The 15,994-nt window shown below is 40.0% G+C and overlaps 1 protein-coding gene across 3 annotated transcripts in view; it reads left to right on the plus strand.

The window, feature by feature from the left end:
- The window catches only part of lmo7a (LIM domain 7a), a 232,457-nt gene that overhangs the window by 195,731 nt on the left and 20,732 nt on the right, over positions 1-15,994 (plus strand). For all 3 annotated transcript variants that reach the window (XM_063048465.1, XM_063048466.1, XM_063048467.1), the window contains 5 exons: positions 111-165; positions 3,508-3,564; positions 6,454-6,479; positions 6,717-6,821; positions 9,468-9,560. In XM_063048465.1, the coding sequence (XP_062904535.1) occupies positions 111-165; positions 3,508-3,564; positions 6,454-6,479; positions 6,717-6,821; positions 9,468-9,560 (336 nt within the window). The remainder of the gene's footprint in view (positions 1-110; positions 166-3,507; positions 3,565-6,453; positions 6,480-6,716; positions 6,822-9,467; positions 9,561-15,994) is intronic.

A 15,994-nucleotide genomic window follows, 5' to 3' on the forward strand; every position in this document is an offset into this window, starting at 1 on the left:
GTAACTTATTACATTTGCCCCTTTGTCTGCCCAAATATTAGTATATTTCCTCTTAATGTTAACTTTTGAGGTAATGAATTAAAATAGATGTATTTTGTGCCAATTTACAGTTTACTCGATCAGAAGAAGACGAGAAGAAATTAGCGGAAGATTCAAGGCAAAACGGTACCCAGTGCAAAGTATTTCTAAGTTGTGTCATTGCAGGAGCAGTTTTAGTAACTGCCTCTAAAAGGGCAGTACTGCTCCATTGTTCAGCTGTTTTTCTTGCAGTCTAAGGCAATGTGAGAAAGATGCAAAGTAATAGAAATATTGAATTTGTTCATCTGTCACAAATTGCTGCAGAACAAGTCATTTTGCCCATTGTGTCCCTGTTGAATCCAATTCTATCTATTTCCAATCATCTGTTTTCCTGTCAGTCCACAAATGATTTTCTTCTCAAGTCCCTGACCAGTGCCCTTTTCAAAGTCTGATTCATTCTGTTTCATCTTGTAGGCAAAGAGTTACAGATTATAGGCACTCCTAAAAGTTGTTTTTCAGCTTTGTTTCTCCCAATCGTGTATGATATGCTTATCACTTTGAATTTATATCCACTGGTCCTTGAACCATCTGCCAATGACGACAGCTTCTCTTTAATCTATTTAAATGCATTATTATCTTAAACGCATTTATTAAATCTCTTAACTCGCCCTGAGGGAAACAGAATAGCTTCAACAATGAGACTCACCTATTGATCAAGCCAGCTGTGCTTTTTGTCTTGGTTGATGTGAGTTTAATTAATTTCATGAAGAATCTTTCAGGCTTTCAGCATGAACTGATGACCTCTTGGTGGATAATCCCTAATTTCCCATTGCATTCTGCTTTCCTTCATTCCCGCAATTGCCCAACCAAAACAAGAAGCCTTTTTATCCTCCTCACCTTGCTCATGAAGGATTCTGTGCCAATATTTATTTTAAAATTATTTTAAATATTAAGCTCCCAAGTGTAATAAAGCTGGAGCCGCTGGCTGCCAGTAGCATCATTTATGGTGGCCTTTTGTATCAGTAATGCACAGATTTTAAATTCTACATTGTACCATCAACCGATTGTTAATTTCATTTTGTAACATGTTGCAAGGTTGACCTCTCCATGCAAAAAAAGTTGAGCGTATAGGTCATCCGCAAGTTACAAATGCCTTATTTATGGTGTACAAACAGATCCCATGATATTACTAAATTCAAAGTTTGCGCGTACATTTCGACAACTACAGAACTAGTTTTCCTCTCTCCTCTTCCTTATGAGATCTGTGTGCTTTTGATGTCATCCCTGGGTTACAGTAGGGTTTTGTTCCTGTGAAGTATTCATAATCTGAACAGTTTGCAAATTGGAAATGTGCCCTCAGAGTTCCCAGGTGGCGGAAGGGTAGCACAGGAGTCAGCTAATGCATCCTGCAAGTCTCCTAAATCCTTGGCATACATTGTATTAGATGTACGTTGGGAAGTCCCTGTGCTGCTCTATGTAGTGATTTTGTGTACCTTATGACTTGTGGCCAAAATCAGCTGATGGATGTCTTTTGTAGTGGAACACTTTTGTTCCTGGGGGGAGTGGGGTGCACGGGGGATGTCTGTAGCTGCTATTTTAAGACAATAACTTGCTCTCTCTATGTTGTTTGATACTGTTAAAGAATGACTTCCAAGTCTGAAATTAACTTCACTCTCAAAATATGAAACCCCAAGATCACTCTAGAGAGATATCAGTTAATTTTCCAGCATTTACCAGCATGCATGCTGTTATGTAGTATCACATGCTAAAAGCTGGGCTTGACCTGAAAAATACCATTTTCTTCACTTATGAAATCAAAGTAAGTGTTGTCAGTTGTGTTTGACTCTGAGTGGTAGGTGTCAATATGTGTGATCTGCGCAGATGTAGACAGAACCTCAGCTGGGAATAATACTGCTGTGTGAGTGAGTGAGGCAAAATAGTTTGCAGTTCTTCCAAAGTTATTCCACTTTAAGATAATAAAATGCAGTCAAAACAATTCTCAAAGCATCAAAGATGGAAGTGATAGAACTGGAATGGGTGTGAGCAGCTTGTGTTCCTGTCAACAAGAAAGTTTCAGGTCCTGTCATGAAGTTTGAGGTCAGTCTGAGATTGAATTCTGTCACGTGTATGGGCTGTTGATATTTTCTTTGATTTTTTTTTAAGAACTGTAGAGGGGTTGGGGTCAAAGTCATGAACAATTTGCTACAGCATCAGCTGTGAGGAATAGTTAACACCAGGAGCTCTCGGTGCAAATGGATATGTTCAGATGATCCACTGGATTTTGTTTTTTTTAAAAAAAAATCTCCATTTGAGTACTTGATATTTTTAGTTTAGTTTTTCAACTGTGTCAATGAAAAATAACGTTGGGATGGAGTATTCAATTCTGGTTTTTCCTTCGGCACATCCCCATTGGGGTGGTGTGGTAGCGTAATGGTTAGCACAACACTTTACAGTACCAGTGACCTGGGTTCAATTCCCGCCACTGTCTGTAAGAAGCTTGTGATCACGTGGGTTTCCTCCCACAGTCCAAAGACCGTTAATTGGTCATTGAAAATTACCCTGTGTTTAGGCCAGGGTAAAATGGGGGTTGCCGTGTGGCTCAGCTGGAAGGGCCCATTCCGCACTGTATCTCAATGAATGAGTAAATTCCCACCAGCGGAGTGGAACAATTTCCTGTAGTGTATTCATATATAAATTCCATTGTACATGATGGAAATTAGATTTCTGTACTCTGTCAAAATTAAACTGTTCCATAATTAAACAGTTTGCACCCAAGCATCAAAAATGTGGGGGGGGGTGTTGGTGAATGAGAATCATTTAAACTATTGACATGTAATAAATTTGCATGGTATTGTTTTAAAATGATATGAAGTTGGTTATCTCTTCCTTTCTTAGAAATGTAGAACTGTAATTATAAGTGGTTGGGTTGTATAATGGCACGGGTTATTGCCTCCATTTTCATGCTATGTTAAGACCCTGGTAGGTTCCAGGAACAGTGACTGAGCAGCTCTATCATTATTCCTGTGTGCAATTTTCCAAGCAGCAATAGTAAGATTAATTGATCGAGGTAAATTGCTCCTTGTGTGTTGGTGAGTGGTAGAATCTGGAAGGACTTGTAGTGAAAGTGGGGGTCAATAAGAATAAAAATGATTAGCTTAAAATGGGATTGTTTATGGTGGGCATCAATTTAACAGTTTGGATGGTTTCCTTCTGAGCTCTGTGACTCTTGAAGAAAGTAGTTAAACTCCCAACTTAAGCTATTGTCATAGTATTTATTGTCTGTTGCAAATGTTGTCTTCCAATATAGTAAACTAGCTCTGGGGGGAAAATAGAACTAATTGTATATGCTTGCCAGCATAAATTTTACTTCATAATTTGGGAATATCCAAATTGTTTGTTTGTTTCTTATAATTTTGTACTCTGTATTCATTCCTAGTATGGATTGAATTAAACTTAAGAGTTAGTAATTTTTTCCCTTTTTTGCTCTAGCTTCTGAACCTATTAGTCTAAAAAACTTCAGGAGGCGATCCCAGTTTTTTGAACAAGGTAAAACAAAATTTAATATGCACTAATGACTATTAGTTATGCTAGTTTTTGTGGTACTAGGTCGAGCCTTGTTTTCAGTCACCTGTTTGTGATTTCATAAATGTTTTTCTCCTTTCTGTAGGCACATCAGATTTTACTTTCAATTCATCAGTCTACCTCTGTGGTAATCATTATTCATTGTGGTTTTGTACGATTTGACCTCTGCCACTTTATATCCAGTCTTTCTAATTTCTTGAAACATTTGGCACACAAATGTTTTTGTAATTCTGTTGAGCCTGATATAAAGCAGAATTCTAAAGGCCATACCAACATTTAAAAGACTGTTTTCAAGGAAAAATGTCATTTATATTTTGTGCTGTGAAAATTCAGTTTTAGACCTGGGACAATTCAAAGTTTATAATACTGGCTGATATTTTTGTTAAATAAGGTCCATTCTAAGAACTGGGATTGTGGAAGAGGTGTGTGTGTGTTGCTATGGTCTCAATTTTTTTTTAATAGATTTTGTTTTTTTTAATGTTTTCACACATCTTTCTTTGAATGACGTGCACCACCCTTTTCCTTTCTGCCCACTTTTCCTTTTCTGATAGTAATGGATTTTGCTCAGAAGTGTCTTGTTTAATAAGTGTCTACCATCTGAAATAATTAAAAAAGATGCTGTGGTCAGTGGTGTCATCATCCCACGTTATTCCTGTCACTTCTGTTCCACATTCAGCCTTTTGGAAGGGTGGAGGATGAATTTAGGGCTTTATTCCAAACTATTTGAGCAACTGGATGAAAGTTTTTCCTGTGCACGCTTCACCTTGATTGACGTAATACAATTTATAACCTACTATTTTGGGTTAGTTTAGCCTAAACTGAACAATTGACCTGTACAGTCGTAGATGAGTGGCAAGCTACACCCAGTGACCACTTTATTAGGTACACGTGTACACCTTGTTAATGCAAAATCTAATCAATCAATCATATGGCAGCAACTCAATGCATAAAAGCATGCAGACATGGTCAAGAGGCTTAGTTGTTGTTCAGACCAAACACTAGAATGGGAAAGAAATGTGATCTGAGTGACTTTGATCATGGCGTGATTGTTGGTGCTAGGTAGGGTGGTTTGAATATCTCAGAAACTGCTAATATCCTGGGATTTTCATGCACAACAATCTTTAATTTACAGAGAATGGTGTGGAAAAACTAATAACATCCAGTGAGTGGCAGTTGTGTTGGCAAAAGCATGGTATTAATGAGAAAGGTCCGAGGAGAATGGCCAGATTGGTTCAAGGTGACAGTAACTAAAAGCACCACGTGTTACAACAGTGGTGTGTAGAAGAGCCTGTCTAAGTGCATGACAGATTGAACGTTGAAGTGGATGGGCTACTGCAGCAGAAGAACACAAATATTCAATCAAGTGTCCACTTCATCAGGTACAAGAGGTACCTAATAAAGTGGCCACTGAGAGTGTATATAGGCTCCCAGTTATGTTTCTGACCATCTCAAGTCACAGAACCTTTTTTTTAAAACTGCAATTTAAGTTGAAGTTTCTCTCCAGGATCTGTTTGAAGAGGGTATAATTTACGGAACGCATCAAGCTAATTGAGTTGGCTATTTTGAGCTCTTTCTTAAGGCAAGCCCTTGTTGAGATGTTCTTGGCAAGAACAGGCATATCTTACTCTATGCAGTATTAGAAAGACTAAAAAGCACAAGATGGTATAGGCCTATTTTCTTTGAAAGTGCAGTAAGTTTTTGTGATGGTCCCATTCCTTAATGCAATTATAATAAATCACAGTGGGCGACATTTGGCCTCTGGTTGCTTGAACAACATGTTGCATTTTCCCAAAATTTAGTCACATGAATTTTGGATGTACATCACGACATGCAGTCAGGACTGTGCATGTACCTTCACAAAATGGGCTCCCAACCTAGGGTTCATAGACCCCTTGCTTAACGGTATTGGTCCGAGGTATTTAAAACAAGGTTGGGAGCCCTTGCGTTAGAAGAATGAGGAATTTCTATGCCAGTGATTCCTTCATTTGTGCAGCAAAACCAAGGACTAAGGATCATAGTCATAGTCGTACTTTATTGATCCGGGGAAAAGTGGTTTTCGTTACAGTTGCACCATAAATAATAAATAGTAATAGAACCATAAATAGTTAAATAGTAATATGTAAATTATACCAGTAAATTATGAAATAAGTCCAGGACCAGCCTATTGGCTCAGGGTGTCTGACCCTCCAAGGGAGGAATTGTAAAGTTTGATGGCCACAGGCAGGAATGACTTCCTATGACGCTCTGTGCTGCATCTCGGTGGAATGAGTCTCTGGCTGAATGTACTCCTGTGCCCACCCAGTACATTATGTAGTGGATGGGAGACATTGACCAAGATGGCATGCATTGTCTTTTCAGACAGCACCGTGAGAGAGTCCAGTTCCATCCCCACAACATCACTGGCCTTACGAATGAGTTTGTTGATTCTGTTGATGTCTGCTACCCTCAGCCTGCTGCCCCAGCACACAACAGTAAACATGATAGCACTGGCCACCGCAGACTCGTAGAACATCCTCAGCATCGTCTGGCAGATGTTAAAGGACCTCAGTCTCCTCAGGAAATAGAGACGACTCTGACCCTTCTTGTAGACAGTGTTCTTTGACCAGTCCAGTTTATTGTCAATTCGTATCCCCAGGTATTGATCCAAAAGGATGCAAATATTGAATCTCCCAATCTTGGCAGAATTAATTGGGCAGTCACAAACCATGTCCATGGATGTTTGAGCAGTATTTTCCAAATTGCACTGCATAGGAGCATAAATTCTGAGATGAAGTGTCTCTTTTGGAACCAAAAAATAAAAACACATTTACTTTTTCAACTTGGTTCATCACATTATGTTCTTTTTCTCTCCAGGAGGATCAGAACCGGCAATAAATGATGTAAGTATAGTTTATTTTGTACCTTGAGGCTGGTATGTGTAAAAAAATATATATTATTTTCTGTAAGAAATAGAATATCTCATTTATTTCTGTTGGTGTAAGACTCCAATTCAATGCTTTCAGCAATTTATAAATTCATTTGAATGCTGGCAGATATACTTAATGTTAAAGAAATTTGCAAATCTGTATGGAAAAAACGGAGATGTTATATGCTTTTTTCTTGCTGTGGTATGTTAGCTACAAATTCCATCAATTAGTGTTTCAAGTCGTTGGTCCTGGAATCCTGAGGAGCAACGAAAGCGGCAGGAATTATGGCAGAAGGAACAAGAACGCTTGTTGCAGGTATAGTATTAGTCACATGGCGTTGAGGTGATTTGTCTGAGTCCACTAACAAATGCTTTGCATGGATACTAGCCCTTCAGCATGGTAGTTATAACAAAGATGCTTCACTCAATTTTGCTTCATTATTGTGAAAAGATTAGAATACAAGAGGATGTGAACCATTGGACATATTGAACCTTTTTCACTTCCTTTTCTTGATGCGATCCAATGCCCCTGATTACTAGGGACTGTACCCAATTCTGCTGGTGTTTCATTGAAGTTCATTAAAGTAAATCTTCAATGATCCAAGAGTTTGGTGACTTTGTGACAGACACGCAGAGTTTCAAACTATTAGGTGTTGCTAATAATATCCCAGCAACCTTTTATTTAATTATTTTCATGAATGTTATATATTGTTGTAATAAATTTTTCTAGTGAATGTGCTGAATTTGAAGGGTGCAGGAAGTTTGCAAGTGCATTCTCTCGCCGGTTCTAGCCACAGACTGCCAAAGTCCCTGACACTTGACATTCCAGAATCCAGCATGTGCCATCTGCTGCTTCAACCTCATGCCAGGATTCCTGTGGTTGAGACCAATGTAGCTTAGTTAGGGAAAAGTTGAGATTTCATCAACTACTGAGAAAATTAATTCTCTGGCCAAGTTTGCCCTATCGCACTCTCCTCATGATGTCCTTTGCAATGACTGGTATGGTGGCTGAATCTATCGTAGAACAGTCCAACCAAAGGAACAGGCCCTTCTGATTCCAATGAACTAAAAGCATATTTCTGAACTAGAACACAGTTAAAATAAATCTCTTCTGCCTGAAAATGATCAACATCATTGTATCATCGGTAGTCTGGGAGTAATTGAAGTGGGTTGCATTGTTTGAGACTGAAGTCCTTGTAAATTAGCTCAGTCCAGCATAAGCAAGACACTGAACCATTATCAGAATCTTAAGTATTTTTAATCTGATGGAATGGACATTTTCTGTATATTTCAGTTTCCATAAGATATTTCAGCAGAATTGGATCATTCGGCCTATCAAATCTGCTCCATCATTCAATCATAGTTAATTTCCCTCTCAACACCATTCTTCTGCCTTCTCCCCATAATCTTTGATGCCCTAACTGATCAAAAACCTATCAACGTCTGCTTTAAATATACCCAGTGACTTGCCTCCACAGACATCTCTGGCAATGAATTCCACAGTTTTCCCACTATCTAGCTAAAGAAATTCCAACTCATCTCTGAGCGAAAGGGATGTCTTTGTATTCTGATGCTGTGCCTGCTGATCCTAGACTTCCCTAGTAGAGGAAACCTCCTCTCCACATCCACTCTTTCTAAGCCTTTCAATATTCAATAGGTTTCAATGAGATCCTCCCTCATTCTTCTGAACTTAAGTGAGTATAGGCCCAGAGCCATCAAAGTCGCCTCGTATGTTAACCTTGTCATTCCTGGGATCATTCTTGTAAACCTGCTTTGGATCCTCTCCTATGCCAGCATATCCATTCTTGGATAAGGAGCACAAAACTGCTCATAATACTTGAAGTGTGCACTAACCAATGGCTTATAAAGTATTAGCATTACATCCTTGCTTTTATATTCTAGTCCTCTTGTATTTGCTTTCCTTATTACCAGCTTCACCTGTAAGTTATCCTTTATGTAATCCTGCATTTGGTTTCCCATGTCCCTTTACCAATTATTTCTGAATTTGCTCCCTGTTTAGTAGATAGTCCACACCTTTATTTCTTATACCAAAATGCATGATCGTACACGTCCCTACACTGTATTCCATCTGCCTCTTCTTTGCCTGTTCTTCTTTGTTTCAGTCCTTTTTTTTTCCATCTTTAAAAGAGATGAAAGTATAGTCCAGTTGGTTATTGAGCGTGGATGGTTTTTATATTAGAAGAATTTCAGGCTCTGCCATTCAAGCCAGGTTACTATCCTTCTGCATTGCAGAGGACGTAACGTGACTCTTCTCACTCTGCTATTCTAATGCCAGCACGTTGTTGCTAGTTATAACATAGATTGCATGACACTTGTGATGGCTTAACTTTGTTTTGTTAGTGTTTGTTATTGTATGGTAGGACGTAGTTTGCAAACAGCCTTTGCCAGACCTAGGCTCAAAACAAGTGCCTGTTTTGAATGGTAGAAGGCATGGTCAATGTTTATGAATGTTTTCTAGGTCATTCATTAACTTCACATCACTGCTGAGTAAGGTCCATTAAAAATTCTAGCACATCAGAAAGCAATGTAAATCTATTTAAAATGTTGCCTGTTACGTAACTTCTTAAATTTAGTAATGCACATCTGTTTTAAACTATTAAAAATTATGCAGTCTCCAAGTTTTAAATGTTTGTTTCTAAACTGACTTGAATAAGAAATTTTAAAATTGCACAGGAATGTGTCCTTGATTACATGCAATAAGCTTGTGATGTCAGTTTGTACCCTGACAACACCTGGCTTCATTAATTGGCACAAAGCTAAACTGTGAAAGCAGAATTGAGCATACAACCATACCATGACCACATTTGTGCATTTGATGCTCCCCTTGGCAAATCATTTTCTCTCACTTGGTTTGATTCAAGTTTTGGCATTGGCAATGAGCTCTTTTGTACCTCCGTACACTTTTCTCCCCCTAATGGTTTTGATCATCTGGAACCACCAGGAACAATATCAGCGTGAGCAAGAAAGGCTACAGGAAGAGTGGGAAAAGGCTCGGAGAGAAGCTGAACAAGAAGGTTCCAAGTACTATGAAGAGGTAATGAGGGATGTGGTGTAACTCTGAATAACATGCTTACAAATGTGGAAAATCCAAAGAGCAGTGCAGTTGTTTCGGAAATGATAGTAGTAATTTTTGAACTTTTTAAGGGTGGACTAGAGGAAATCAAACTTAGTTTTAAAATATTGAAAATACTTAAGCCTCTTGGTATGGGTAATTTCATAATTAACTATAGTCAACATCATTTAAACGTTCATACTATTTTCCTTGTGTTGTTTAATATTGAATGTTCATCACTAAAAGTTGGTTATTGCAAATAGAGTACAACTTTATGATGCCAGTCCAAACACTGTCAAAGGCATTAACATTAAAAAGATTTATTTTACAACTACTAGATTATAAATTTAATAGGTGTTACTAATTGCTAATGGAACCATTTCCCAAACCATTTATCCTTTCTGCTTGACATTGTTGATTTATTAAAGATTCAAAATACATTTGTTATCAAAGTATGTATGTAATGTAGAACCCTGAGAATCACCTTCCCCATAAACAGCCATGAAACAAAGAAAACTAAAGAAAATCAGTAGGTTACATGAAGATTGAAGGTCCAAGTATTTCAAAATCTGAAGTTCGTAATGCAATAAATACGATGATGAAAGGAAAGGCAGCAGGTCCTGATGAATTAGTTATAGAACAAATTATCGCCCTTGAAGATTATGGAATTGGAAAAACTTTACTGATTTAATCAATGACATTTATGATACTGGAATAATACCAGAAGAGATGAAAAAAATCAGTATTTATCACTCTTCCTAAGAAACCTGGAGCGATAGAATGTGAATTATATAGGACCATAAGTTTACTTTGACATTTCACCAAGATATTTATAAGAGTTTTGATGACAAGAACTAAATGTAAGATACAAACTGAAATGGGTAAAGAACAATGTGGTTTTGTGAAAGACAAAGGTACAAGAAACGCAATATTGATGTTAAGGATACTATCAGAACGAGCTATTCAAGTGTAAAAAGATTTGTTTGTTTTATTGACTACACAAAAGCATTTGTAAAGTGAAGCACAATAAGTTATTTGAAATATTACAGAAAATTCTAGATCTAGGTTCGAAAGACCTCCGCCTAATCAGAAATCTGTACTGGGGACAAACTGCCGCTGTAAGAATAGATGGAGAAGTGAGTCAGTTTATGAAAATCAAGAGAGATGTTAGACAAGGGTGTGTTTTCTCCCCTGATTTATTTAATGTGTACGGTGAAACAAATATTTCAAAAAATAAGAGACATCTCGGAATCAAAGTTGGCGGTGAAAATATCAATAATTTCAGATATGCAGATGACGTATTAATTGCAAGTACGGAGGAAGAACTACAAAACTTATATAATTGATGAAGAAAGTGCAAAAATGGGTCTATCTATTAATTGCAAAAAGACAGAATGTATGGTGATATCCAAAAAGAAGGAGAATCCTATCTGCAGGCTGAGAATAAATGGGGAAGACATAAAACAAGTAAAGAACTTTTGCTACTTAGGAAGCTGGGTGACATCAGATGGTAGGTGTGGCTTGGACATCAAAAGAAGAATAGGGATGGCAAAAGACACCTTTACGAGAATGAAGAGTATACTGACCAATACTAAACTAGGCATGACAACCCGCCTCAGAGTACTGAAATGTTACGTTTATCCAGTTATGTTATATGGCTCAGAATGTTGAACAATATCTAGTAACATGAGGAAACGAATTGTAGCCGCAGAGATGTGGTTTTTGAGGAGGATGCGAAGAATATCATGGATGAAACGAATATCTAACGAGGACGTCATGAACAGAGCAAACACAAAGAGAGAAATGTATGAGATCATGAAAAGGCAACATAACTTCATTGGACATGTGATTAGGAAAGAGGAGTTAAAATGCACGTTAATTATGGGAAAGATTGAAGGGAAGAAAGCAAGACAAAGAGAAATGATGATGGAGACAGCAGCCGGAGAACTAGAAATGAACACCAATGAATTGATCCACTTGACCCGAAACACTAGTATGTGGGCCACAGCAGTCAAAACTCAAACAGGGCATGGCATCTGATGATGATGATGACATGGAGATAGAGAATATTGTCTTTGTCGTTAGATGCCAACTAAAAGTTGACTTATAAAACTACTCTGACTTTTGAAATGTTTTATTCTCTTGCCCTTCATGTACAAATAAATGTTGCTGTCAATCATGGATGTCAGCCAGTTAGAACAGCGAGAAGAGTTAAAAAAGAGACAGCTTTATAGAGCGGGTGTTGGAGGAGCGGGCCACAGAGTAGAGGGAGACTGAGTAGGAGGGCTTAGGCGAGGTAGGTTCCCTGTGTAGAATACAGGCAGGAAGTATGTGTGTTAGGCCGGTGTTCTGTGCTGGGTGTCAGATGTGGGAAGTCCTGGATATTCCCAGCCTCTTGGATGACCACATTTGTGCCAGGTGCATTGAGCTATAGCTCCTTAGGGATCGGGTTAGGAAACTGGAGATGCAGCTCGATGACCTTGGTCTGGTCAGGTAGAGTGAGCAGGTGATAGATAGGAGCTATAGGCAAGTAGTCACACCGGGGCCTTGGGAGACAGATAAGTGGGTATCAGTCAGGAGAGGGAAGGGCAATAGTCAGATACTAGAGAGTTGCCCTGTGGCTGTCCGCGTTAACAATAAATACTCCTGTTTGGGTACTGTTGGTGGGGGGGAACAGTCTACCTGGGGGAAGCAACAGTGGCCGTGCCTCTGGTACAGAGTCTGGCCCTGTGGCTCAGAAGGGTAGGGAATGGAAGAGGATGGCAGCAGTGATGGGGAACTCAATAGTTAGGGGGTTAGGCAGGCGATTCTGTGGACGCAGGAAAGAAACATGGATAGTAGTTTGCCTCCCAGGTGCCAGGGTCCGGGATGTTTCTAATCGCGATATCACAATATCCCGAAGTGGGAAGGAGAACAGCCAGAGCTTGTGGTACATATTGGTACCAACGACATGGGTAGGAAAAGGGAGGAGGTCCTGAAAGCAGACTACAGGGAGTTAAGAAGGAAGTTGAGAAGCAGGACCTCAAAGGTAGTAATTTCGGGATTACCGCCTGTGCCACGCGACAGTGAGTATAGGAATAGAATGAGATGAAGGATAAATGCTTGGCTGAGGGATTGGAGCAGGGGTCAGGGATTCCGACTTCTGGATCATTGGGACCTCTTTTGGGGCAGGTGTGACCTTTACAAAAAGGACAGATTGCACTTGAATCCGAGGGGGATGGATATCCTGGTGGGGAGGTTTGCTACAGCTTTTGGAGAGAGTTTAAACTGGGGGATGGGAATCAAACTGAAGAGACGGAGGAAGGGACGGTTGGCTCACAAATAGCTGGGAGATGGTGCGAGAGGGAGGATAGGCAGGTGATAGAGGGGACAAGCTCAGATCGATGGTTTGGGATGTGTCTATTTTAATGCAAGGAGTATTATGAACAAAAGAAGATGAGCTTAATGCGTGGATCAGTACAGAGCTATGATGTGGTGGCCATTGCAGAGACTTGGATGGCTCGGGCAGGAATGGTTAATTCGAGTGCCAGGCTTTAGATGTTTCGGAAAGGACAGGGAGGGAGGTGAAAGAGGTGGGGGCATGGAGCTGTTGATCAGAGAGAGTGTCAGGGCTGCAGAAATGGAAGAAGTCATGGAGGGATAGTTTACGGAGTCTGTGTGGGTGGAAGTTAGGAACAGGAAGGGGTTGATAACTCTACTAGGTGTTTTTTTTTTAATAAACCACCCAACAGTAACAGGGACATCAAGAGGCAGATAGGGAGACAGATTATGGAAAGGTGTAGTAATAACAGGGTTGTTGTGGTGGGAGATTTTAATTTCCCAAGTATTGATTGTTATCTCTCTGGAGCAAGGGGATTAGATGGCGTGGGGTTTGTTAGGTGTGTTCAGGAAGGTTTCTTGACACAATATGTAGATAACCCTACAAGAGGAGAGGCTGTACTTGATCTGGTATTGGGAAATGACCGTGGTCAGGTGTCAGATATCTCAGTGGGAGAGTATTTTGGAGATAATGATCACAATTCTATCTCCTTTACCATTGGAGAGGGACAGGAACAGACTTGTCAGGAAAGTGTTTAATTGGAATGAGGGGAAATATGAGGCTATCAGGCAGGAACTTGGAAGCATAAATTGGGAACAGATGTTCTCAGGGAAATGTATGGCAGATATGTGGCAAATATTCAGGGGATACTTGCGTGACGTTCTGCCTAGGTATGTTCCAATGAGACAGGGAAAGGATGGTAGGGTACAGGAGCCGTGGTGTACAAAGGCTGTTGTAAATCTTAGTCAAGAAAAGAAAAGCTTACAAAAGGCTCAAACAGCTAGGTAATGATAGAGATCTAGAAGATTACAAGGCTAGCAGGAAGAAGTTTAAGAATGAAATTAAGAGTCCATAAGGGGCCATAAGAAGGCCTTGGCGGACAGGATTAAGGAAAACCCCAAGGCATTCTACAAGTATGTGAAGAGCAAGAGGATAAGACGTGTGAGAATAGGACCAAGCAAATGTGACGATGGAAAACTGTATATGGAACCAGAGGAGATAGCAGAGGTACTTAATGAATGTTTTGCTTCAGTATTCACTACAGAAAAGGATCTTGGCGATTGTAGGGATGACTTACAGCGGACTGAAAAGTTTGAGCATATAGATATTAAGAAAGAGGATGTGCTGATGCTTTTGGAAAGCATCAAGTTGGATAAGTCATCGGGACCAGACGAGGCTACTGTGGGAGGCGAGGGAGGAGATTGCTGAGCCTCTGACGATTATCTTTGCATCATCAATGGGGACGGGACAGGTCCTGGTGGATTGGAGGGTTGCAGATGTTGTTCCATTATTCAAGAAAGGGAGTAGAGATAGCCCAGGAAATTATAGACTAGTGAGTCTTACTTCAGTGGTTGGTAAGTTGATGGAGAAGATCCTGAGAGGCAGGATTTATGAACATTTGGAGGGGCATAATATGATTAGGAATAGCCAGCATGGCTTTGTCAAAGCAGGTCGTGCCTTACGAGCCTGATTGAATTTTTTTGAGGGTGTGACTAAACATATTGAAGGTAGAGCAGTAGATGTAGTGTATATGGATTTCAGCAAGGTACTTGATAAGGTACCCCATGCAAGGATTATTGAGAAAGTAAGGAGGCTTGGGATCCAAGCGGACATTGCATTGTGGATCCAGAACTGGCTTGCCCACAGAAGGCAGAGTGGTTGTAGATGGGTCATATTCTGCATAGAGGTCGATGACCAGTGGTGTGCCTCAGGGATCTGTTTTGGGACCCCTACTCTTCATGATTTTTGTAAATGACCTGGACGAAGAAGTGGAGGGATGGGTTAGTAAATTTGCTGATGACACAAAGGTTGGAGTGTTGTGGATAGTGTGGAGGGCTGTCAGAGGTTACAGCGGGACATCGATAGGATGCAAAACTGGGCTGAGAAGTGGCAAATGGAGTTCAACCCAGATGTGTGTAAGGTGGTTCATTCTGATACATCAAATATAATGACAGAATGTAGTATTAATAGTAAGACTCTAGACAGTGTGGAGGATGAGTGGGATCTTGGGGTCCAAGCCCATAGGACACTCAAGGCTGTTACGCAGCTTGACTGTGTGGTTAAGAAGGCATACGGTGCATTGGCCTTCATCAATCGTGGGATTGAGTTTAGGAGCAGAGAGGTAATGTTGCAGCTACATAGGACCCTGGTCAGGCACCACTTGGCTTTCCATGTTTCTATGTTAAAAGCAATACTGCATGCAAAATACTGTTCTTTGTAAGAAATGCATAATTTGTGCCAAAATTGGGTAAATTTTTCATTCTTTCTTCTAACTTCCCAACTCAAAGTAGAAATAGTATATTTATCTCAACACTGGAAATTCTTCGGATGCTGGAAATTTTGTGCATTGTACACACAAGTGCTGAAGTAACTCAGCAGGTTGGGCAACATCTATGGAAGGCAATAAGCTGTCCATGTTTTGGGTCAAGATCCTTCATCAGGACTAGAAATGAAGGGCGAGAGGCTAGAATAAGAATGTGAGGAAAGGGGAAGGCAGTAATGTTGGCAGCTGATAGGTGAAAGCAGGTGAAGGGGAAGATGGGTGGGAGGGGTAGGACGGGGGAGATGAAGTAACAGGATGGGAGGTGATAGGTGGAAGAGGTAAAGGGCTGAAGAAGGAGAGGCTGATATGAGAGGACAGTGAACCATGGAAGAAAGGGAAGGGGGGTGTCACAAGAGGGAAGTGGGGGTGGGTAAGGAAAAAAAAAGGGGTGAGAAGGGATCCAGAATGGGGAATGGAAACAGAAAAGGGTGTGAAATTACTTGGATTTAGAGGAAATTTATATTCCATTTATGTAATCTGGTTCCTGTCTTAATGAGTTCAATTCTGTAAAATGTATTTGCACTTAAGCTTATTTTATCACTGGGAGTGACAGAC

The sequence above is a fragment of the Mobula hypostoma genome, chromosome 5, assembly GCF_963921235.1.
Source record: "Mobula hypostoma chromosome 5, sMobHyp1.1, whole genome shotgun sequence".
Classification (NCBI taxonomy): Eukaryota; Metazoa; Chordata; class Chondrichthyes; order Myliobatiformes; family Myliobatidae; genus Mobula; species Mobula hypostoma.